The 25,541-nt window shown below is 35.9% G+C and overlaps 1 protein-coding gene across 7 annotated transcripts in view; it reads left to right on the top strand.

The window, feature by feature from the left end:
* Positions 1–25,541, top strand: part of LRRC7 (leucine rich repeat containing 7) — a 492,999-nt gene that overhangs the window by 417,749 nt on the left and 49,709 nt on the right. For 5 of the 7 annotated variants that reach the window (XM_070592303.1, XM_070592299.1, XM_070592308.1 and 2 more), the window contains one exon: positions 6,345–6,464. The exons of the other annotated variants lie outside the window; for them this stretch is intronic. In XM_070592303.1, the coding sequence (XP_070448404.1) occupies positions 6,345–6,464 (120 nt within the window). The remainder of the gene's footprint in view (positions 1–6,344; positions 6,465–25,541) is intronic. 7 annotated transcript variants of the gene reach the window in all.

The raw sequence follows: 25,541 nt of genomic DNA, 5'->3' as shown, positions 1-25,541 counted from the left end.
ACTGACCACTGCTAACTGGTCCTATGATTGAGGCTCAGTTTCCCCGAACCCTTCTCACCGGGAAAGGAGATAGGGAAAAGTTATTTTCCTTTGATTTGTGAATGCAGAAAAACCTACTACAACAGTCTTGTCTTGCTACTTAAGATAATAAAAATTAGTTATCAGCTATTTAAGATTTATTTGCAGCCCCTGAATGCTTGCTAGCCATGAGAATTGCACTAAAATCTAGAGTAAGATCAATTTATAAACAAACATTTTCAAATTTTCATTCTCCCGTGGAAATCCTAGAGCTGTCTTTTTATTCATAAAATTCCTGAATGATAATACTGGCCATCTTTAGTTAGGTGCTGTGGCAGATGACTCTAGGGTGTCCTAGAAAGAATGTTTGAAGAGTCCTAAGGAGTATAAATTAATGTTTTCTCGTATTACCGCTTCAGTAATGGAAATGGAGCTGCAGCAGACCTTGGTGCAGCTGGTGCCCTCCCCAGTGAAGGTTCAGGGGCTGAAATCCAGACTCTTTCTCCACACTCTCTGCTGCCCAAGACTTACCTCTTGTAATTAGGAGAAAGGAGCACCTTTTTGTATTTTCTCTGTCACGCCGAGACTGTCTTTTTGCTAGTTAGGCACTCACAGAAGGCACTTCTCTGTGATTCCCACCTCCCTCCCCCTCCACCTCCACTTTGGTAATTGACAGAAAGGCACTATTTGTGCTAGCCGAGGTCCTGATTCAGCATGTTATTTGTTCTTTTGGTTTAGGTTTTTTTTAGGTTACCAAACATACCTAGTTATTTTTTTCTCAATTTTCTTTTAAACAAATTTGTAATAAACTAATTAAAGGATATAATTATTTGTGAATGAATATTGAAGAACTCCTCACTTGATAAAGTATTTACACAGTGAATATTTATGTGGATGAACAGACTCCCAGATTTTGCTGTGTGTTTTGAATATTTCTAATTTTCTCCTGTTTATTATATGCCAGGTTGAGTATTGTGCATTTTTCATGTATTACAAGGCTTTCTATATTATAAACAGTAAATTACATTTTCTATGGTAATTTTATGGAACCTCTTAAGATATTAACAGAATGCAAATAAATACAACAAAATTAGGTTAATCAGTTTAATATCCTTTAGCATTTTCATTTATTTATGCTTATTCTAATTCCCTAAAAATTTTAATAGTACTTATAACCAGAACATTTAAGACATAAATCAGCTGTTAAATCATAAAATTATTAGTATTTTCTGTTTATTCATTCATTCATTCATTCACTCATTTATTTGCATATCATTTATTTACTGCCTCTCCAAAAAGCATTTAAGACAACTTTCTATGAAGTTATTAATGATTTCATGTGCTTCTTCAGATGTGTTCTGTTGTAATTGAGCTTAGCTATTGTCTTGAAATTTTATGTTATCAGAGAGAAATATAATACTGTAAAATAGTTCAAACTGCCATTTTTGTTCAGATTAATGGTAGAATAAATATTTCAATAGGAGAAGAATAAAGACTAGGATTTATTGAGAATGTACTATGTACCTGGTACCATTAGGTACTTTAAATATGTTTTTCCACACAACCCTCACAAACCCTCAAGGGGACTGTCTATCTCCATTATATAGACAAGGAAACAGGCTCACATGTCACACAAAGGAACTCACCTGTATTTCTAGGGTTTTACGATGCTCACCGCTGCTCCTAGCATAGTAGTAGGGAGAATTTGAATCTGACTGCGTGGCACCCAAGTGCCTGCTGTTTCTATTGTAGCATGATGTCTTCTCAAATGTTTATAAAACCTGACATTTTCATAGAACATAACTTGTAATAGTTGATAAAGCTCTTTCATATACATTATTATCTCACATCATCTTCACAACACTCCAGAAAAATAGATATTATGAGATAGAGAAAAGAATACACAAGTACAATATAGTAACTAATCCAAAACGTATCATGAGCCAAATCGTTTTTCCTGTGTGCTTCAGATACAGTGCTCTCTTAGTTAGCCCAGCTGATTAAATGCTGGTAGTCACCTTGCACTAAGATCCACTTGCATTTCCTGAACACTCATTATCACCAAGAAATATGCTAAAGTTTATCACCCAAGAAGAACACGAACTAGTCATCCATGCTACTGCAGCCCCAGAGACGAGCAGGGCTGGGGAAGAAATCATTGGCCTTTTCTAGCCCCCATCACGGTTGTCTGGTTGCCAAGATAGTGTGGTCTCTTCTACACTGGAGAAATTGCTAATTTTTTTTCCTGTCCTTTTTTTCTTTAACTTCTACCACTGTAATATTATACCATAGCATCTACTGCTTATTGACTTATTGAAACAGACATTAATATAAATTATAATTTCAGGGAAAGGGACGTTGAAATTATGGAAATATATGTATTAAATAATCTTCTCATAGAATTTTGCCTGGAAGAAGATGGCCTCACTATCTGCTTTATTAGTTGATACTCAATCGACCATCTTTTGAATTAGAGAAATTTAGATAGCAATGTTTGCACCTAAACTATTTTTAAATTTCCAATGTCCTTTCTTGCTGGATCTATGCAAATGACTCAAGATCAAATAGTACTGACATTTGATATGCATTTATTCACCCTATTTCCAAGGGTTGCTTACTTAATTCCATTTTTGTGTGTGTGTGCTGAAAGCAAAGCAAAATTTATGCAGCACCTTGAGGCAACTTTTGCCCTTAGTGTCTGTTGATTTTGTTGCATTTGTTATTGGCTACTTATCACACAGCAAGGATTTGCTTATCTTTCTAATTATGAAAAAAGCCTGAAGCCTGTAAATCCACATAAATCCTCATAGACAATGGCCAAAATTGCAAAAATAATGTCAGTACTCATGCTTCTTCACCGTTATAATGAAATGCTGTTTTAAAAAACTATCTGGACATTACATTACCACCTTCAGATTGAACTGCATGGAATCATAATCATTTAAATCCAAATTTGGCATATATTTGCCTTGGTAATACCTACATTTTTCAAAAGATATGCAGAAAAAGAATAATTTACAATAATGTCACTGGAAATACTTTGGGGAAAATTGTTTTTAACACATTTTTTGAATCTCTGGCAATGCCCTTTGTGAACTATGTGCCAATTACTAAGCAAAATAGATCCTTGAGTTCTTAAGGGATACATAGCAAGACCTGTGCAAAGTGCCAATTCTAGTACCACTCTCATATGGTTTCTCCAGCAAAATGCAATAAGTATAATTTCCCAAGCAGTCAGTGTACCTATCAGTTAGCAGACCAGAGCAAAGCTACTGGATCAGCTAAGCTCATTTACTTATATATGTGAATCCTGTACATACACACACGTTCACATATGGACATATATACACACATGCATGCACATACTCACATACATGCACATACATTCACAGACATATAAAGAGAGAGACGCACACAGACCTGCATATTCGTGCACATTTATGTCTCAGCAAAATTAGAAATTACTTCTTCCAGTAGACACTTGTGATCATTCACAGTAGTCAGAGTCATAAATGTTAAATCTAAAAATGTCCAGAGTCATCGTTGGGACTACATCTGTCCAGCAAAACTTGTCCTAGCATTACTGAATTTCTTAACAAATATAATTTCTGATTTTTCACTAAATCGCACTGACCATTTTCTCTATTCTTTTGAAATATTAAATGTCTACAGAATTTAGAAGCTGACAAAATGGTGCATCGTGAAGATTTTCTGTGTCTTTTGTATTTAATTGGTTATATATAGTGAGGAAAAGAAGACATTCTTACTCTTTTAAGGTATCTAAAGAAAATATCTAGAATGTGGTACTAGAAATAATTGAATGAATAACAACTTCAAATTGGTTATTTTCTCTGAAATAGTTGATTTCAATAGTGATAGCTTCATTACTGATTTTCTTTACATTTTTCAGTTGCTCCTTTTAACCTTTTTTAGAATTTTAACAACTAAGCCACTGCATTTATACACAGTTCAGTAGCACTTTGTCAAAACGACAATTTTTCATTAATAGTTTTACTTCTCTTGGGAAAGAATGTGAACCTACTACATAGTTCTCTTTTGGGTTCCCCCCAAACATTAATAAGCTGTTTTCATGGTCTTCCTATTTCTGCAAACTTAAGTCACTCCTACAGTGTCTCACTTAAGAAAAACAGAAAGTCCAGAGCATTCTTGAAATCAACAAAGGAAATTGCTTTCAGGAAATTAATTTAATTTTGCTGTCTAGTGAAAGTATTTTTTTCACGTGTCTGCATGTTTGTGTTTTCTTTGGCCCGTGTAATATAGAGGAATTGGTGAGGTTGTTAATTCTAATTTTAAAAAGAAAGGTTAATTCCTAAACTAATGAAGAGACTACACCATCATGATATTAGGATTTTGACTAAAGGATTTTAGCCTTTTGTTACACCAAAAAGAATTTTGCAGTTCTCAGTTGCTCTCTGTGACTAGGAGTCATGTCTGGGAAGGTGAAGCTAGTGTAGTGGAGGAAATAGAAAAGGAGATGGGGATGATATGAAGGAAAATAGGGTTACTTGTGTTGAATTCTTGCTGCTTCTCAAAAATCTGTGTTGCGCAGACCTAGTAGGATATGATCCTTCTTCACTGGCAAAGAAATCAAACCAGACAAGACACAAGTACGAAAAATTTTTTAAAAGAAAACACTGGCAAGTAGTACCTACCTTACATAATTATATATTTACTGCTTAATTTTAATAATTTGACTTGTCATACTTTAATATCCAGAAAAATTGTGTGTGGGCATATGTAAGCATATTAATCTGGAAAAAGAAAAGACTAGAAAAAGTAATGCTTGAAAACAGACAGATGGGCATTAAGTAGCTATGTGGTTATTTACAAGTAATATGCACTCTGTGTTATCTACATTTGATTTTTCAAACACAAATAGATTCATTTGTAACTAACCCAGAAGCTTCAATTCAGTATCTTTTTTCAGTTTCTGATAGACTCATAAAAAAAGAATTCACATGGCCAAAGTACAAGAAGAAAATCGTTACTTTTCAATATATCCATTAGGTCTTAGGAAGACTTCATCTAGTTTCATAATAAATCCTATTTTAAAAGAGTTCCGAGCAGTCCTTTTAAAAGATGCCTATGGTCAGAATGCAGATAAGGTGGTTATATAATAATTTTAAAGGAGAACAGCTAGGACCACGCCACATAAGCAGATGAGGCCTAGCAAGCAGGCCAGGTTATGAAAAGAATGGGCTTTCTCCTATTCCAGGGTTGGAGGACAGTTCCTCACAGAGTAGAGCTATCTAAACGCTCTCTAACCAGGCTTTATGGATCCACAGGGATCCTTCAAAACAAGTGCAGAAAATGGTGCAGGAAACACTGAGCACAATATCTCACCCACATGAGACTTCCCCAGGAAATCAGGCAGTACCTGTGGATCCCGTAGGTCAGAAGGGAGAAAGCCTTTGCAAAAAGTTAATCTGCTACCACAGGAAAAATATATCACTACCCTGTCTCTCCACCAGAGGCCGTCTTTCTGATAGTGTGTGATCATTTGCCATTCTTCAGGTCAAACTGTAGAGGCCGCCCCCAAAATACCTAATATTAATCATAATAAAGACAGAGGTATTATTATTTTTTAAAAATAATAGGCAATAAATCATCCAAAAATAAAATATATATGAAGAGTTTAAACTTTAATGCATAAAGAATCAAAACACTCTATAAAAATAAATTTAGAAACAAAACACTCATTATTTATTTACACCGCAATTCTAATAGCACAATATTTTTGATGTTGCTTCAGTCTTTCCCTCAAAGCTATCTGTGGATAATTTCATAGTTCTGTAAATCTTATACTGTGGTAGCGTTAACACTATTTGGGGTTAGTGCAAGACGTATTCTCCCAGAATCAATAGAGCTTATAAAATTTATTTCAGGTTATGGTTTGGAGTATTGGAAGTTACTTACTATGTACTATCTGGTTTCAATTTAAAATCTGAATGGTAAGATCATACTAAAGAAACAAATTAAGCAAGTTTTAAATGTTGTGGTTTTTAACAAATGGTTAATTCTGATTATTTTTATTCAGGTGCCGTAAATAATCTAAACTTTTCTTTAAAATTTAGTAAATAACTCTAAGATGGTTATTTTAATTGAATTCCTCACTGCTTCCAAAAAGCTGTCAATTTAGAATTCTTACCGAGTAAATAGTGTTTAATAATACTTCCAGTTCAAGATATATGTTTTTCTGCAATTAAACAAAATTAATTTTACTGTAATCATTAGGGACTCGTTTCAGAAAACTATAATAAACTTCTATTACATAACTAAAGGATGCCATACCATTTTTGCAATAGACCCCGTCCCAGCAAAGCAACATTTTAGACAATGGACAAGAAGATGTATCTCCTAGTGGCCAATGGAATCCTTATCCTCTTGGGAGGCGGGATGTACCTCCGGACACCATTACTAAAAAGGTAACCAATTTCAGATTAATGACACAAACCATGAACCTTGTGCTTCCATTGTAATATGTAATCCATATCTTGTGTCCTAACATCATTTCTAACTTTGTGATAAATTTAGGCTAAATATTATTCCACTATAGGGAGTTTGGTTAACTACAAGTACATTGAAAGGAATGAAAATTGAACATTGCCAAATGTTCAGAGTTGGTAATAAAATTTTATAAATAGCATCCTGCCACCTCTCTGCAGATGCTATCACCTCCTACTAGTGCCTAATATCCACCTTTGAAGTACAAGTATGGGAAGGTGTGTAACCTATACTTCTGACTCTCTTGGCTTTAGCAGTATGGTGTAGCCAATTTGCATAAAATGAAATTTGACTACGGAAAGATTAATTAACCATTTCTAAAATCGTCGCAATTCATTCATCTAGCCATTCATTCAGTAAACACTTAGTGAGCAACTGTGCGTGCTAAGCAGCACTACTACATGTTGAGCACTTGCTGGATGCTGGGGAACAACAATGAATAAGATACAGTGTCTCACCTTGAAGATCTTCAGTCTAGTGAGCTGCGCTGAGTGATAAGTAGGTAATTGTAATACTACATACATGTTAAGTTGCCATCAAGGGAGTATGAAGAAAGACACAAACCAGGAGAAGATAATTGCAACATATATGAGGGACAAGGGATTGGTATTCCAGAATATATTTTTTAAAACTCCTTCAAATCAATATGAAAACACATATAACACAATACAAAAAAGAAAAAAAGGTAAAATCTAAGAGGAATCAGGAGAATAAATAAACATTTTAAAAAACTGAATCTTTGTATCAATCATGCAAAAAAGATGCTATTTTACACTTACTAGATTCACAAAAATTAAGTCTGAAAAGCATAAGTTGTTTGCAAGTGTGAGAGCAATGGAAACTCCTTTATACTTCTTGTGGGAATAACCAGCTCAATCACTTTAGTATCAAATTACCTTATAAAGCTGAACATGCACATCCCCTACATGCCAACAATTCCCCTCCTAAGATGATTCTAGAAACACCCCTGCATATGTTTATCCAAGATACTTGTAATGTTTACAATAGTAGAAAACTGGAAAAACCCAAATGTCTACCACCAGAAAGGGTGCAAATAAATTCTGTTATTCACACAAAGGAATATTTTACAGTAATGAAAAGTAACTATAGTTATGACAATGTGCATAAGCTGTAAAAACATAATTTGAGGGAAAAAGTTTCAGGAGATAGCACACATCAAAAATACCCTATTATAAATCTCAAAAACAAACAAAATTAAAAACATATTGTTTAGGCATGAGTACATAAGTGAGAAAACTATTTTTAGAAGGGAATGGTTAACCTAAAATTTAGGATTATGGTTGTCGCTAAAGGAGAGGCTGGGGGTAGGATCAGAGAGGAAGCTGGTGTTATTATTGGTTCTTTTCTATTTCTTAGGTTGAATTGTGGTTCTTACACTGTAGTACTTAAGTTCTTGAGCATTTATTTTATAATCGTGCTGCATGACTTATATATACTACCTGATCACATACTTTGTAACCTAGCTGATGATTTTCCCCTTGATGACTAGTTTAGTGCTTTTTAAAAAAATATATTAAATATCAAATTATTTTACCCAAAATAATTGTTTATCCCCTGATTTGCAGGTGTGTTGCACGTGTTATTAATCTGCCTATTGGGCAATATCCAGCACTGCAGATGAATAGAGTAGAGCGTGATTGGTGCTGTGAAGATGGGCTTCAGGGTCATGAGAGCACCTGGAAAGGGCACCTGGGCAGTACGGAAACCGAAGGAAGTTGAGAGAGGAGTGGTGTAAAGTAAGGCTGGAGGGATAAGCAGAAGCCTTATCATGCTGGGCTTTATTCTGAAGGAAATGGGTAGTGGAACATTGAAGTGTTTTAAGCAGGAGGAAGACATGATTAAATTTTCATTTAAAGAGCACTCTGATAGCTTTTCAGAGAATGCATCATATCAGAGAGGAGAAAGACTGGAGGCAATGGAACCAGTTACGATTCTCTTGTAGTCCAGGGGAGGGTAGATGGAAGCAAGAGGTGGTGGAGAGAAATGCATGGATCCAATATATTCTTAAAAGGTAAAGCCAACATCATTTTATGATTGACTAGACGTAGGTCATAGGGGACGGATAAAATTTCCATTGATTGATACCCAGGTTTCTAATTTGGACAGTAAGTTGTGTTGTGTTATTTACTCAGATGGGAAATACAGGAAGAGTAATAGGTGGAAGTGGAGGACAGGAGGGAGGTTTAAGTTTTAATAAGTTGATATGAGATCTCTTTAGGGCATCTCAGTAGAAATGTTGTTGGATATTTGTATATATTTATCTGAAGTTCAGGAAAGAATTCCTACCTGGGATACAAACTTAGCAATCATCAATACATATGTTATAAATGAGCTGTAAGTGAGGCAGATGAATGACCCAGAACTCCGTGGAACACCAACATTTAAGAAATGTTCTCAGGAGGGACCGGCCTGGTGGTGCAGTGGTTAAGTGTGCATGTTCCGCTTCGGCGGCCTGGGGTTCCCCGGTTCAGATCCCAGGTGCAGACATGGCACCACTTGACAAGCCATGCTATGGCAGGCGTCCCACATATAAAGGGGAGGAAGATGGGCACGGATGTTATCTCAGGGCCAGTCTTCCTCAGCAAAAAGAGGAGGATTGGCGGCAGATGTTAGCTCAGGGCTAATCTTCCTCAAAAAAGAACAGAAAAGAAAAGAAAAAAGAAATGTTCTTAGGAAGGAGAACAGAGAAGGAATAACCACAGGTTTTATTGATAGTGTTCTTTCTACCACAAGTTAGGGAAAATTCAAGGGAAACAGCCTTGAACATTAAGGAAATATTTAGCTAACATGAGAAGTAGTCAAGATGTAGGGTAAGCCTCAGATTTAGTCTTCACTTATATAATTTTAAACACTTAGATTTTTTCCCCCTACACTCTTCCATTCTTGCTGTTGGCTTTATCCTAAAATCAGGCAAGGTAAGTATGACTAAATGCTCCTTGGATTTAGCAACGAAGAGGTCAATAATGGTCTTGGCAAAAGCAGCGTACTTAATTGATGGGGCAGAATCCATGGGAACCTGCATTAAAGAGTAAATAGAGTCAGAAATGTAGAAAACTCAAGAAAGGAGTTTCCTTTCGAAGGAAAGAGAGGATAACGGTAGAATCTAGAAGGGAATATGAGGAAGATAGAGGAATATTTAAGATGGCAGACACCTGATCATATTTAAAGGCTGACAAGAAGAAGCCATTGCTAAGAGTCAAGTGGAAATCTCAGAGAGGAAAGAAGGGAAATCTGGTTCTTTATGCGGAAAGAGGAGAGGAGGATTGTAACGGCAAGAAATTAAAGGTGTACCTATCATAACCAAGGGCAGGTTGCCTGGCCAAAGGAGGGAACCGTGTTCACTTCCAGAGTTGCAAAGGACTACTATAATTTTTCTGCAAAAGGAAAAGTCTTATTCATTTATTACTCTAAATGGAACTAACAGGCGTTTATGTTATCTATCCATACATCCATTTTACATGAAATCTATTTTCAAAGTCCATAATGTTATATTTAATCATATCATCAATACAAATCATGCTGATCAGTTGCTTGCTTTTCTACTTGCTATAAGTATCCCCATGCAATCCTGTATTGACTAAATATTTGTGAGCTAATCTTATTAATCTTATTAAAGGCTAAAATTACAATTTTTCTGAAGACTTCATTAGCCTTTTATACTTCTTGTCAAATGTACAATAATGTAATAGGTCTTTAAAATTTTATCATGTCTTTCATGTGTAAACTCGTTTGTGTCTTCTTCCTACTATCATGATAAGCATCTTCTGACTACCCGGTGTTATAGCAATTTTGCCTAAAGTCTAAGATTTTGGATCCTATAAAGAGATATGTCTACCTACTACCTCACAGAGTAGAGAGAATGAAGATTGCTTTAAATATTCAAATTTAGCTTTTCATTATATATTAATTAAATATATAAAGTTAATAGTCAGTGAGAATCAACCTAAGGAAATGAAAATGGTAATGGGATTATTAGCCTGGGCTGCAGGATTTACTGAAATAGGTGTGAAAATTGTACTATTATTGATTGAGTTTATATTTTACTCTACAATGAATGCCTTTTAAAGTGAATGTTACTTTTGCAGTTGTCACAAAGTGAGTAGTCAAGAGGCTAGACAGGGTGAGAATGGAAAATTAGAAACTGAGCTACAAGTGGAGTGAACAATCAGAGGAGAATAAATGGTGAAGAAGCCTTAGCCAGTGCCCCATTTGAGTCTGTTTCTCAAAGTCTCTGCAGAAGATTTTTTTAATCTTATCTCTATGCCTAGAGATACTCCTATGATGCTACTACTGTGATACTACTGCTGTGTAGTACTCATGCTGTGATGCTACTGTGATCAGACACTACTGTGATGCTGCAGAGATTCAGTGGGAAATCCACTTTAGAAAGACTTTGAACTTGTGGCTCTCTGTTCTGGCCATCATAGCTCTTTGGTTGAACTGAGATTGGTAATACTCGTGACTCTGCCTATCAGTACTCCAAGCACTATAGGAGAACAATTGTGGGTACCTTCCAAGCTGTGGATCCAGAGATTTAGACACACAAAATAATTAGACAAGAAGTGGTCATCTATCAGAAAGAATTTTGCTCCTGTATCTACTTTCACTGTCCTCTGTACCTGAGAGTGGCTAATCCACGGTAAAATGTTAAGGGTATTAAAGTCTGACTTTCTTTTTTCCTGAATGTCTACAGGTGAGATTGAACTGACTTGTTTGTTTAATGAGATAATAGTAGGTGGTAGTTTTTAATTCTCTTTTGCTATGTCAGCCTCCAAAATCTCAAATTCTGGTGTTCATTAATTCAAAAAGTCTGGGAATCATTGCTAGAAGAACATGTCACAGCCATGTAAGTCTCCCCCTGAATTCCAGGCAGTATTCCTTGATCACTTTAAGAATTGCTGTTACAAAATTTTGCAATTACTGAAAACAGCAGTGGTTTCAGAAGGAGTGTGTGTATTTTGGAGCCCGCTCCCATCACCCCCTTCCCTTCTGCGGTCTCTTGGATCATGCCACAGTCACCTTGGTGAGAACGATTGTGTAACATGTATTCAATATTACTCTGTGTCAGGCATGGTGCTAAATTTAATTTCTTCTTCTAATCCTCACAACCACCATATGAGGTGAACACTATTATTTTTATCCACTTTATGAAAGAAGAAAGTGAGTTTAGACTTTCTCAGTTAGAGACTTAGAGTTTAGGTCACTTGCCAAGATCACACAGTTGACTAACTATTTTAGAGACTTTCCTATATGTAACAGAAAATAGTATGAAAGACATAGAGTAAAATATACATGAAACCATTTCCGTTTTAAAGTCAGACAATATACTCTGACTTGGTAGAATCCTCCATAAGAATGACAGGGCTGTTTTTCTCTGATTCTGAAAAGAAAAACTCTTTAAAGTATTGAGAGTCTTAAACAGGTTGAATACCCCTGAGGAGATTTAAAATTGGAGGATAATACCTGTAGGATATGTTAAAATATTGGAGCTGAAAAACATTCCTGCAAAAAGGCTAAAGTGACATATTAAAAAAACAAATAAAACTGCAAACATTTCCCTGCTGGAAAGGGTAACCAAGAGACTTTGAAATCCCAGTGATATTAAATCTGAAAATTCTTTACTATGTCAAGACTAGGCATTCGAAGGCCTCTTAGCATCAGTGACTCGTCCCTCCCCAAGTGTCTGTTATTCTGGGTTAAGTGCTTAATGACTTGGCAGTTAGAGTAATAAAAATGGGCATCAGAGATCAGCATCAGGATGGACACAGTTGAAGAGAAAGGTAAAAAAATGCAGCTCATTTAGTCTTGGCTCACAGACTTGCCCCTTATGCTGAATTTGCCCATGATTTTCCCGCATCTAGAACGCAGCCTCAGCCATTAAGGGCCTTGGGATTGCCAGATGCTCATCATCTCTGAGGCATGCCCGGGAACTCATTAGGGGAAACTAAAAGAAATTTAAAAGAAATTATATGAGTTTTTTGGTCCTTTTCATGTTCTTTTTATCCTTTCTTTCATAGGCCCCTAAACTGGAATTTTTTATTTTTTCAGACCATGTGAAGTACTACTATTTTTTTATTAAATTTCTGGGAATGAGTATTCATTCCTTATCTTAATTTTGGCATGTGTCATGTTTCTTAGTATATGCATTTTACTGTTTCCTTCTATACAGAATTTAGAAAGGTAAGATCTAAAATATCTTTTGATGATCTTAAGTTGTTGTGCTGCTGACCATATGTCTAAGCCATCATTTGTGTTTCCAGACAACTGAATCAAATTTCTCCTGGGATTGAGTTTTCACGTGGTAACAAAAGTCAGTTTATTGTAGAACATTTCAGAGGGTGAGAATAAACTGATGTCGTTTTAAAAGGAGAAATAGACATTTAAAATGAAGACATAAGAAAAATCAACTTAACCTATACATTTAGTGATCTGAATAAAAGCATTTTACTGCTATGCTATAAATATCTTATCTAAAATATACAATCATTAAGTTGTAGTCATTAAAAAGGAACTTTCTCTCAACCTTTTTTCCATTAAAAACAAATATTGTTATCAGTACCCTAGACATGTGAAAATGAATAAAAGTAACTACAATTCTTAGCTTTTGTAATTTAACTGAGACTGACTGAACAATAGTGCTGTTGGAATCCCTTACATCGAAGGCGGGGGCTGCGGGTGGGCGGATGTAGCTTGCCTACATAGAAATGGAGGAAAGGCTGGACTAGGTAAGAAAGAGAGGTGAGGATGGAAATATTGGAAAAAGCAGGGTTAGCAGAAAGTAGAGTTGATCTTGAGGCTATAAGTCAAGATGTGGAAGAAGCAGATATGAAAATCAACCGGGTAAACTTTACGCATAAGAGATAAGAGACAAGGAAATACAAATGTTTATTTCCATCAACAGCACTGAAGTCAAGAATATCTGTTCTGGTTTAGAGAACAATTGAAATCAAAAAATGTTTTTGAAATTTTAGTGATTGTCAATGCCGTAGCTAAACTCTCCTTTTGCACAGAAGGAAGTACATCAAGTAGAATAAGTTTTGCTTGAGGCTTTGTATTTTTTCCCTCCCAAAGCAATATGCATTGTAAGAGTGATGAAGCCCCAGGAGTAATGCCTTGGCTTCATCAGTCCATAGGCAAAAGAGAAGAACAGTCTTCTCTAGCTCTGTGAGTACTGCCAAGCACGATCCTGACTCTTTTCTGATTCTCTTTCCCAAGCCTCGTGTTCTCCTCTTATAGGAGCAAATTTTGCACTGGTCACAGTAAATTTTTCTTCTGGTAGAATGGGCCATCACTGAAACTCAAAAACAGGTTGGAATCCTTTACATAGAATCATTTTGAACTACAACCATTTTTCTAAACAGGAAAAGAGGTCTTTCTGAGTCAGTTGGGAGGTTGAGATTCTCCTTGCTTCCCTCATGCTCTTCCCATCACCCCGACTCACAGTGGTGTCGCTTAGATCTTTGTATTAAGCAATATAAAGACTGCATTGATATCCATGGCAATGGCCGTTCTACTGAGACTGCCAAGCTTCAAAGAGAAATAGCAGCCAAATGCATTCGCTGTCAGTGAACTCTGCCCAAAAAAACAAGAAAAGAGTCAGTGAAAGGGCAGATTGATGAAGTCACACAATTATAGATTTTTAAGTTACAAAAAAAAAAACCCCACAAACTTTTAGCACAATTTGTTGCTCCCAGAGAGACATTTCTTACACAGATATACGCAGAGTGTTTCTCTTTACCAAAGCCACTTTTTTCAGAGGACATAAGATAAAAAAGGAAAGTGGAACAGCGGGAAGATTCCAAATGTGTGCAAATTAAAAAGAACCTCTATCCCTAGCAGGACTTTGCAAAGGACTCTCTGGAGCTACAATAATTCAACGCTACTTTCCTTGGAGTTTGGTACCCAGAAATAATCTGGAACTGTTTATTTGTGTAAAGAGTAAGTACCCGCTCCTTAATTTCACCCTTAGATTGAAAGAGGAGTGCGAAGCGCAGTTCCAGTCACACCAGCTGCCTGGGAGGTGAACATGCCCACCCTCACACAAACATCCCTCCAGCTTGGGAGGGGTTGGGAGTCGGACACATAGGGAGCCGGAAATTATATCTTACATGACTTTGTGGCTGGGGATCAGATATTGATGACGTTGTTAGGCATCCACGACACACCCCTTGGAGGCTCTGAAATCTCTGATGCTTATAGTTAGTGACTGTAAAGAGACATCCACTGACTTCCCTCGTCTAACAAATCTCTGCCTCTGTCTCTCCTAAAGTAGCCTCAGCATGGTCTTCGTGGCATAAATATCAGTTATGGTTCTAGTACAGGATAAAAATGCCCCGTTAGGGGCTGGCCCCGTGGCCGAGTGGTTAAGTTCGCGCGCTCCGCTGCAGGCGGCCCAGTGTTTCGCTAGTTCGAATCCTGGGCGCGGACATGGCACTGCTCATCAGACCACGCTGAGGCAGCGTCCCACATGCAACAACTAGAAGAACCCACAATGAAGAATATACAACTATGTACCGGGGGGCTTTGGGGAGAAAAAGGAAAAAATAAAATCTTTTAAAAAAAAATGCCCCGTTAGAAGTTAAGTTAAAATGTGTAGAACGATCCAAAGAACAATTAGAGGAATTGTAAGCTAAAGGCTCAAAGCCAGTCTCAAGAATTCCAGGTTGCACTCCTTTTATATTACCAGTTTCAGAACTGTTATTCAGATGAATTAAACATGCTCTTTTAAAATAGAGATTATTGACTGATTAACATATTACTTTTTCCAGTAAATCAATGTAGCCCTGCCTTTTGCTATGAGAATGAAAGATGTAAGACATAGAATACAGAAAAAGAATATAAGAAATAAGAATGAACATATCCAATTAGATTCAATGCCCCCATAATTGCAAATTATTAATATAAGAGAGAGAAATCTGAATACATATAAAGACTTGCTTGTTAAGCAAGAATTAATTGCCACAGCAAGAGTCCATGGCCTATAGAAAGTCAAAAATTTCATGAAAACAGGACCCTTCTAGGCAGTTCCATGCCCTCAGTAATAGCTCAATCGGGAAGAAGGGTTTGAAGAAATCAATGAGATAATTTCCTCTATTTAATGATACATTTCAAATATTTTGTTAATCTGAACAGGTAGAATGATGTATTTTTAATCAATTGATTATAGTATTATTTACTTCATAGATATTTTTATAACTTACTCTATTTCTGTTATGTAATTGTTTGTTCTCAAAAATAAGGCAGATAGGAAGTTGTGCAAATGTGAATGGAAAAATTCTTCTCTAACAAAGCAAAAGTAACAGCTGAATAAAACATTGTTTAGTTTCACAGTCACTTTTGTATTGGATTTTCTTACTTAATACAACATTAATTCTTTAACTCACAGAGCACATCCTTTTATCTCCTAATACCTCAGTGCCACAATACAGCTGTCTCCAGTAGTGAAGGACATCATTGTCCTAAAATCTGGAGATTATTCTTATCCAGACTGACTCTAAATTATTTCCTTAATAAAAGTGAAAACCAAAGGAGCATCTATCAAATGGCTATTAAACCAGAGATAGAAAAAAATTTACCATAGATTAAGGCAATAGAAAGATTGGCAGATTAAAACTCTTTTATTCTATCAATTCTTGACATAGGTGTTCCTTAAAACAAATGATTATTCTATTTCAGAAAATTGAGATAATTCAATAACACTTATACTATCTTCATTTTGGAAGAAATCTAAAAGCAAAAAGAAAATGCAAAATTAATCTAATGCAATAAAAATGCCCATGATTGAGTATGTAATTTGAAGACCTAAACAACATGACAACCGGCAGATGATCAAAGACTGTTACCAAATGGAGGATGTCAAAATAACAAGATTCGATCTCTTGCCACTTGATATTTATCTGACTTACTCCACTACCTATAGGTTCTTAGAAGACTTAGGGGTGAAAGAAATGATTGTCAAACTTTTATTGCTATTGTTAACATCCTCCTTTTTATTTTATTTCAGGAATGTATAAGTCAGCATCATCATAAAATAAATGTAGGTTGAAAGTGTAGACTCAGCTCTAATTTTATCATTTTTGCCATGATGGGTCCTCTGTTGTTTCTTCATTTTGGTTAGTAATTTCCAACTCCGTAGCTATGTTTTACAAGTTGGCATTTAATCATAGAAGAATGTGCTCACAGAGATTCAGTAAGCCAGAAGTGACCGCCTGCACGTATCAGCCAGCTGTCCTCCTAAGGCACAGGGACTGAAGGGAAAGGCCCTCTTGCCTCACCTTTTTATCTGTCATTTGGGGTACTGGAGTCTATCACAAGAATCTGATGCTAGAAAATTTATGCTCAGCAAATATTTTGAATGCCCCCCCTCCCAAAAATACTGCACGTGCCAGCAGAATGCAGTGTCACCAAATCCCCAGGGCAGGACAAAGAACACCTTCCTGGCCCCTGTCTTTCAGGCTTCAGAGCTCTCTTCTATTTATTTGTGCAAATTGGTCCTCTAGTGCCAAAGTAGGAAAACGTAGATTTTTGGCATCAAAACTGCCCCAGCTGAATACAAATAAAGCAAGAAGAAAAAAGAAAGCTTAATAGTTTGATGATTATAATCATAAAACAGTATCCACACTACATAGTAGGCACTGTACCAAGGTGCTTAACATAGACACTCTCATATCATCTTCACAACAACCCAATGGGACAAGGAGCCAGGGGCCTGGCATTGAACAACAGAGGACTGGAGCCCAGTATTGTTAGGTTCTACAGCCTAGTCTGAGCACTCTTATACTACCAATATATTGTATCCCACTCAACCCAAAAAATTCAGAAAACATTATAGCATAACCTGTTGCAATAGTAAATAACCATCAATATCAGGAACATATTTGATATATATTTAGCTAGTACTTTTTTGCCATACTTGGTATTGTTTCTTCTGTTCCATGTTCAGAAGAGAGGAAGAAACCCTGGCACCAGTCACGTATTTGAAAAGAATTTTTGAGTCCTCTTCAACTTGTTTTTCTTGACCCTACACGAATCAAATATTTTAGATGCTAATCTTAAATGTGCTTGTTTTGCAAGCCTTCATTTTCTTTAATCCAGATTAAATCCAGTTACAGGTTCTTTCCTCACCTTTGTGAATCCAGAAGGAATAGAATCAGCATCTTAAGCATGACTGAAACCAACTTACAGATCCTTCCATCATATTGAATTTAGTTCCTTTTGTTAATTTTGTTTCCCAATAATTTAACTTATCAAACTTCCTGATTTTACCATCTAAGATTCCTGCTACTCCTCCTTATTTGATACTTCTCCATTTTCCACAAAATGACGTAAGTCCAGTCACCAAAACCACCCGTGAAACTGATAAAACTGAACTGAATGTTGAAGCAAGCCCAGCAGAATGATAATTACACTAATACATAACAACTAAACTATGCGCTAAGCTGCAGGGGAAAAAAATAGTTCAATTTTGTCTTAGTTTTTAAGATCTTACATTTTTATTTTATTTTAAGCAGGAGTGAAGGAGAAGCTATGAGCCTGAACATTGCCTTTAAGTGGCGCTTGAGCATATTAAACTTTGCTGTGGAGTTTTCTCATCTGGGAAGAGAAGGCAATGATGAATACCTTGTAGATTGGTTCTGAAAATTAAGATCACGATATAAAATACTTCCCACAGTGCCTGTCATATAAATTGTTTAATTAATAGTAGCCATCATAATATTTATTATTTTGGATAAAAATCTGTGTTGATTGTGGGTAAGCTAAATCTTCATTTAGCTTTGTTCCTAACAGCAGGCTGTTAATGAGACCAAGGTCATGAGTTGGTATGCCTTTTGAATTACCGGTACATGAACACAGGCTGTAGTCTTCAGCTGGACAGTTGTCTTGAAGGCATGTGCAGTGATGGGGATGGAGGCGTTGAAGGGGAAAAAATGAAGATGAATCGCCACAACCTAAAATCTTAGCCATGTTAGTGAAGAGTGAGTAGTATCATCTCGAATTACAGCAGAATTGGTTTTTTGTTTTTAATTTGTATATGCTATCCTTGCCCATAAAAGATGCCACTTCTTAATATCTGAATCAAAATGCATAACTTACTCCTTGCTAACAAATAATTTGTAAGACACAATCTCCGAGTAAAACAGAGATTGGGGGAGCGTGGAGTTCAGGGATGGGTGCAGGTTCAGAGGGTGGGATATGTAGGGGTTCATTGACCTGGAACTGGGAAGCGTGGTTACTCGAGTGAGACTGTAACTGTGATTTTAGGAGCAGTTTCTAAAGCAAGTTGTCATTGATTAATTACAAAAGGTTCAATACCAGTTCTTTTTGGTGATTATTTATTGCTGTGTCCAGAGAACAATCAGACTTTTACTCAGCAGATAAGAACATTTTATTTTCATTGTTGTATTTCAGTACTTACTATGTACCAAGCAGTGTGCTCAACGTGTTACATTATCCCCTTTAATCCTCACAATATTCTGTGAAGCACTTACAGTTGTGTACAGTTTTCATATGATAAGCAGAGGGCTTAGGGAACTTGTGTAGGATTGCATAACTAAAAAGTGACAGAGCAAGGAATAAAACCCAGATTCTTCTGACTCCAAAGTACATACCTCTATTATTTTTTTAAATTAATTCCTGGCATTTCTATAACCTTCCATTTCTATAATTTTGTTATTATAAGAATGTCATACAAATGGAATCCTACAGTATGTAACCTTTTGAGTTTGGCCTTTTTTACTTATTATATTTCTCTGGATTTATTCAGGTAGTTGTGTGTCAGTAGTTTCTTCCTTTTTATTGCTGTTTTCAGTATTCCATGGTATGAACGTATCAGTTTGTTTAACTATTCATCCAATGAAGGAAATCTGGGTTATTTCCAGTTTGGGGCTATTGTAAAGAAAGCTGCTCTAAACATTCATGGACAGGTTTTTGTGTTAATTTAAGTCCTAAGCCTCTGGGATAAACTCCCAGGAATGTAATTGCTGCATCATATATGGTACTTGCATGATTTAAGTTTTTTAAGAAACTGCCAAATAGGTTTCCAGAATGGCTCTACCATTTTACATCTCCAGCAGCAGCATATGAGTGATCCAGTTTTTCCTCATTGTCAGCGTTTGTTGTTGTCGCTATATTTTGTTTTAGTCCTTCTCATGCATGTGTGGTGCTTTCTCATTGTGGTTTTAATTTGAATTTCTCTAATGGCTAATGATGTTGAACACCCTTTCATGTGCTTATTCACTGCTATCTGTATATCCTCTTTGGTGAAATGTCTCTTCATGTCTTTTGACCATTATTCTAAATGGACTGTTTAGTTTCTTACTAGTAAGTTTTGAGAGTTCATTACATATTCTAAATACTATCTTTTGTCAGATGTGTGGTTTGCCAATCTTTTCTCAAACTCTTTAGCTTGTCTTTTCATTCTCTTAATGTTTTACATTTGTCTGTGACTTATTTTGAGTAAATTTTTATGTAAAGTATGAGACATAGGTCAAGGTTCACTTATTTTGCCCATGGACATCCAATTGTGCCAGCACCATTTGTTGAAAAGGCTATCTTTCTTCCATTGAATTGCTTTTGCACCTTTGCCAAAAATCATTTGGGCACATTTTTGTGAGTCTATTTATGGGTCTCTGAACTGTTCCATTTATCTATCTCTCTAATCCTCTGCCAATCCCACACAGTCCTGATTCCTGTAACTATAATAATCTTGAAATCCGACAGGCTGATTCTCCCCCACTTTATTCTTCGTTTTCAAAATCATAGCTCTGCTAGTTTCACTGCCTTTCAATACAAATTTTAGAATAATCTTATCTATATCTGTAAAAATTCTTGCTGGGATTTTGATAGACATTGTTAAACCTGGGTACCAATTTGGAGAGAACTGACATCTTTACTCTGTTAAGTCTTCCAACCCGTAAATACAATGTGTCTCTTCATTATTTAAATTTTCTTTGACATCTTTTTTTTTGAGGAAGATTAGCCCTGAGCTAACATCTGCTGCCAATCCTCCTCTTTTTGCTGAGGAAGACTGGCCCTGAGGTCACATCCGTGCCCATCTTCCTCTACTTTATATGTAGGACACCTGCCATAGCATGGCTTGCCACACGGTGCCAAATCCACAGCCGGGATCCAAACCGGTGACTGAAGCGGAACATGCGCACTTAACTGCTGCACCACCGGGTGGGCTTTCTTTGACATCTTTTATTAGCATTGTATAGTTTTCAGCATATAAGTCCAGCAAAAGCCTTGTTTGATACACACCTAAGTATTTCACTTTTCTTGATTGTACATGGTGTTCATTGCCAGCATACATAGATGCACCTGATCTTGTATCCTGTGACCCTGCTCAACTCATTTATTAGTTCTAGGAATTTTTTGTTGATTCTTCTGGATTTTCTGTGTAGAAAATCATGTCATCTGCAAATAAGAACAGTTAATTTCTTCCTCTTCAATCTGTATGCCTTTTATTCCTTTCCTTGCCTTATTCTACTGACCAGAACTTCCAACACTAAGTTGAATAAGAGTGGTGAGTGTGGACATCTGTGCCTTGTTTTTCATCTTAGGGAGGAAGCATTCAGTTTTTAATGTTGTACCATTAAGTATAACGTTAGCTCTAAGTTTTTTGTAGATGTTCTTTACCAAGTTAAGGAAGTTCCCCTCCATTTCTTTTTTTCTGAGAGTTTTTATCATAAATGGATGCTGAATTTTGTCACACATGTTCTGCTTCCATTGATACGATCACTTGATTTTTTTTTCTGTAGCCAGTTAATACGGTTCATGCATTGGATGATTTTCAAATATCGAACAAGCTTTGTATCACTGAAATAAGTTCCACTTGGTCATGGTGTGTAATTCATTTTATATATGCTGGATTCTATGTTTTCTTTTTCTTTCTTTCTTTTTTTTGTATGGTCCTTGTCTGGCTTAGTTATTGGGGTAATGCTAGCTTCATAAAATAAATTGGGAAGTGTTCCCTCCTCTTCTGGTTCCTGGAAGAAACTGAATAGAAGTGGTGTTAATTCTTATTTAAACATTTGGTAGAATTCTCCGGTGTGACCATCTGAGCCTGGAGATTTCTTTCCTGGGAGTGTTAAAATTGCATACTCCAATCTTGATAGTTGCAGGCTATTCAAATTATCTATTTTATATTGGATGAGTTATGGCAGTTTGTGTTTTTCAAGGAAGTGGCTCATTCATGTGAGTTGTCAAATTTATGTATGTAGAGTTATCTGTAATATTACCATATTTTCTTTATGATGTCTGCAGGATCTGTGGTGATATCCCTTTCTTCACTCTTGATTTTGGTAATTTGTGTCTTCTTTCTTTTGCTCTTTCTCAGTCTTTCTAGAAGTGTGTCAATTTTCAGAGTGTTATAATTTCAAAGAACCAACTTTTGTTTCATTTATGTTATCTGTTCTTTATTTTCAATTTCATTAGTTTATGCTCTTTTATTATTTCCTTCCTTCTGCTTGTTTTGTTTATTTAGCTCTTCTTTTTCTAGGATCTTGAGATAGGGTTTTCACTATTTATTTAAGACTTCTTCTTTTCTAGTATATGCATTGAGTGCTATTAATTTCCCGCTCAGTACTGCTTTAGCTGTGTTCTACAAATTTTGGTGTATTATATTTTCATTTACATTCAATTCAATGTATTGTTTTATTTTCCTTGAGACTTTCTTTTTGACCCATGGATTATTTAGAACTGTGTTATTTAGTTTGCAAGTGTTTGGATAGTTTCCTTTTATCTTTCTGTCATTTATTTCTAGTTTGATTCCATTATGGTTGGAGAACACACGTTGACGATTTCAATTCTTTTAATTTTGTTGAGATTTTTTTCTTGTTCAGGATGTGGTCTATCATAGTAAATATTCTATGAGAATTTGAAGAGAATGTCTATTCTGTTGCTGTCAGGTAGAATGTTGTGTAAGTGACAATTAGATATGTTTGGTTGGTGGCATTGTCCAATTCTTCCATATTCTTGCTGATTTTCAGTCTTGTTCTCTAATCAGTTGTTGAGAGATGGGTGTTTGAAATCTCCAATGATAATTGTGGATTTGTCTATTTCTCTTTCAGTTCCACCAGTTTTTCTTTAAATATTTACAGCTCTGTTCGTTGTGTACACATTTAGGATTGCTATGTCTTCATGGTGGATTGACTCCTGTTTCATTTTATAAAATCCCTCTCTATTTCTCATATATTTCCTTTGCTCTGAAATCTACTTTATCTGGAATTAATATAGCCACTTCTCTTTTCCTTTAATTAATATTTGCCTAGTATATGTTTTTGATCCTTTTACTTTCTACCTGCCTGTATTGTTATATTTGAAGTGATTTCCTGCAGACTGCATAGGTGAGTAATATTGTTTAATCCACTCTGCCAAGATCTGTCTATTACTTTTGCATTTAATTTAAGAATTGACACGTTACGGTTTGTATTAATGTAATTTTTGGTTTTCTGTTTGTTCTCCTTTTGCTTCTCTGTTTTCTTTTTCCTGCTTCCTGTGAGTTATTTGAACATTTTTTTGAATTTCATTTTGATTTATCTATAGTGATTTTAGTGTGTCTCTTTGCGTAGCTTTTTTAGCGTTTGCTCCTGGTATTACATTATATATACATACCTTGCAAGAGTCGTGCCATGACTTTGCTGTTCAAGTGAAGTGTAGAAACTTTACCTTCCTTTATTTCCTTCACCCTCCTCTGTTTGTAATTTCCTGGAATATTTCCTCTACACAGATTTAGAACTGCCTCAGATAATGTCATAATTTTTCTTCAAACAGTTTCGAAAATTCAAGAAGAGAAAGAAATCTCATTGTATTATTTATCCATATATTTGCTTGCCGTGTTCTTTCTTCCTTTCGAATGCTCCAAGGTTTCTTCTTTTATTGTTTCTATTTTATCTAGAGAACTTTCTTTAGCCATTATTTTAGGATAGGTCTGGTGATGACGAATTCTCTTCATTTTCCTTCATCTAGAATGTCCCTGATTTCCCTTCCATTGCTGAAGAATATTTTCACTGGTATAGGATTTGGGGTTGACAGTTCTTTTCTTTCAGCCCTTAAAAAATGTAGTGCCGCTTCCTTCTGTCCCCCATGGTTTTCGATGAGACATCCACTCTCATTTGAATTGTTTTTCCTCTGTAGGCAAGATACCATTTTTCTCTGGCTGCTTTTAAGATTTTTTTCTCTGTCTTTAGTTTTCAGAAGTTTAATTATACTGTGTCTACGCATGGATTTTTTTTGGGTTTATCCTGCGTGGGGTTCTCTCTGCTTCTTAAATCTGTAGATTTTTGTCTTTTACCAAATTTCAGAATTTTTCAGCCAGTATTTCTTTAATTTTTCAGCCTTACTCTCTTTCTCCTCTCCTTTCAATAATATGATTGTTAGAACTTTTGTATAGTCCCACAGGTTCCTGAGACTCTGTTCATTTTTTTTTAGTGTGTTTTCCCTCTGTTATTGGAAGCAGAAGCCCTACTGCCTCGATTTTTAAAATTTAACCTGCATGTTAAAAGTATACAGAGTACACTACAGAATGTGTGGTGTGAATAGAAAGTATATAGGACTGTTTTGTTGTTTCATAAAATTACTGACACTGACTCATTTAAATGAACGCTGCTGGTTCCTTGAAATCAGTGACTGAGTTATCCTTTGTAGATGATTCTGTATTGTTGACACTGCTCCCAATTGTTTTTTGAACTCTGTTGGACTTTATTTTAGAGAATGAATTGTATCCATTTGAATATTCTCAGTGGCATAAATTGTCATCCTTTGAGGCTGTGTTTCATTTTTGGAAGCAACCCCAAGTTGTTCAAGAGCCAAGATGAATAGTAAAACAGGTGACCAAATTGGGTAATACACTTTTCAGTCTAACATTCTTTTCTAAGAGGATATTGTGAACCAAAGCATTGTGGTAGTGACACAGTCATTTCTTTTATGTTATACAAAACCTCCTAAGCACTTCAAATTTCTATATAATAAGCCTGATTAGCTGTGGGATGAATTTGCGTGAATAGTAACAATCAACATTTCTTTTCTGTGCTGTTGACATAAATCTTTCCTTGGGTCCTGTGGATGTGGAGTTTTTCCTTGTAAACTTTGGCAGTATATTTTTGGGTCAACCTGAAAACACTGTGTTCCATCACTATTCTCCTCAAATACATGTTATTTTGTCCAACCTTCCCTTGAAAGTTCAGAACAAATGTCAAATCTTCTCTATTTCTTTTTATCATTCAAAATGTGTAACACAGGCTTTACAGAAACCTTATTGTTCAAATTCCCCTTCAGTATTAGTCACTGTTTTCATAGCTAACCATCTGCTTGAACAAATCTCATCTCTTGACAGTTTCTGCATTTTCATCAGTCCTTTGTACTTCATCATGAGCATCCTTATTACCTTTCTTAAGCCTTTGTGTGAGTCAAAAACTTCTTCTTTACAGTCCCTCCACATCACAATTGCCTTTTTAGATGTCTTGTGTCATTTATGTTTGCTTGACTTCACACAAAATTTAGTGTTAATTCTATGCTTTCTACAGCTATCATTCCCCATCCCCATCCACTGCAGCCTGTAGCCCTAACAGAGAGTGAAAGAACTGTTACTGATTCAAACAATCATTTTACAGCATGCTCCTTCCATGCCCACTTTGTATTGCCAAGCCATCCGAGAACATGAATTTCATGACTCTGTAATCGTAGATAGACTACTAAATACACAGAGCATCATCCTATTTGCTTAACTTTAAAGTTCTAGGTCACATACATAGGCTCTAAAATAGATAATAGACCTAATTCAATAAGTAGGAATGACCCTTTGGCAAATTAAAGAGCTGCTAAAGAAATTTAATATATCCTACCTCAACAACCTGATCCTTTTGTTCCTTTTCAGCTCACAGTTCAACTATTAGGTGGAGAGAGCCAATCTAGGGGGAAGAGGGTTGCAACCTAATTTTGTGTTTAAGAGCATGATTGTCAGACAGCCTTGGTCTTGA

The sequence above is a fragment of the Equus przewalskii genome, chromosome 24 (assembly GCF_037783145.1).
Source record: "Equus przewalskii isolate Varuska chromosome 24, EquPr2, whole genome shotgun sequence".
In the NCBI taxonomy this organism is placed as follows: Eukaryota; Metazoa; Chordata; class Mammalia; order Perissodactyla; family Equidae; genus Equus; species Equus przewalskii.
The sequence above is the reverse complement of the archived record's forward strand: the minus strand, read 5'-3'. Positions and strand labels throughout refer to the sequence as shown.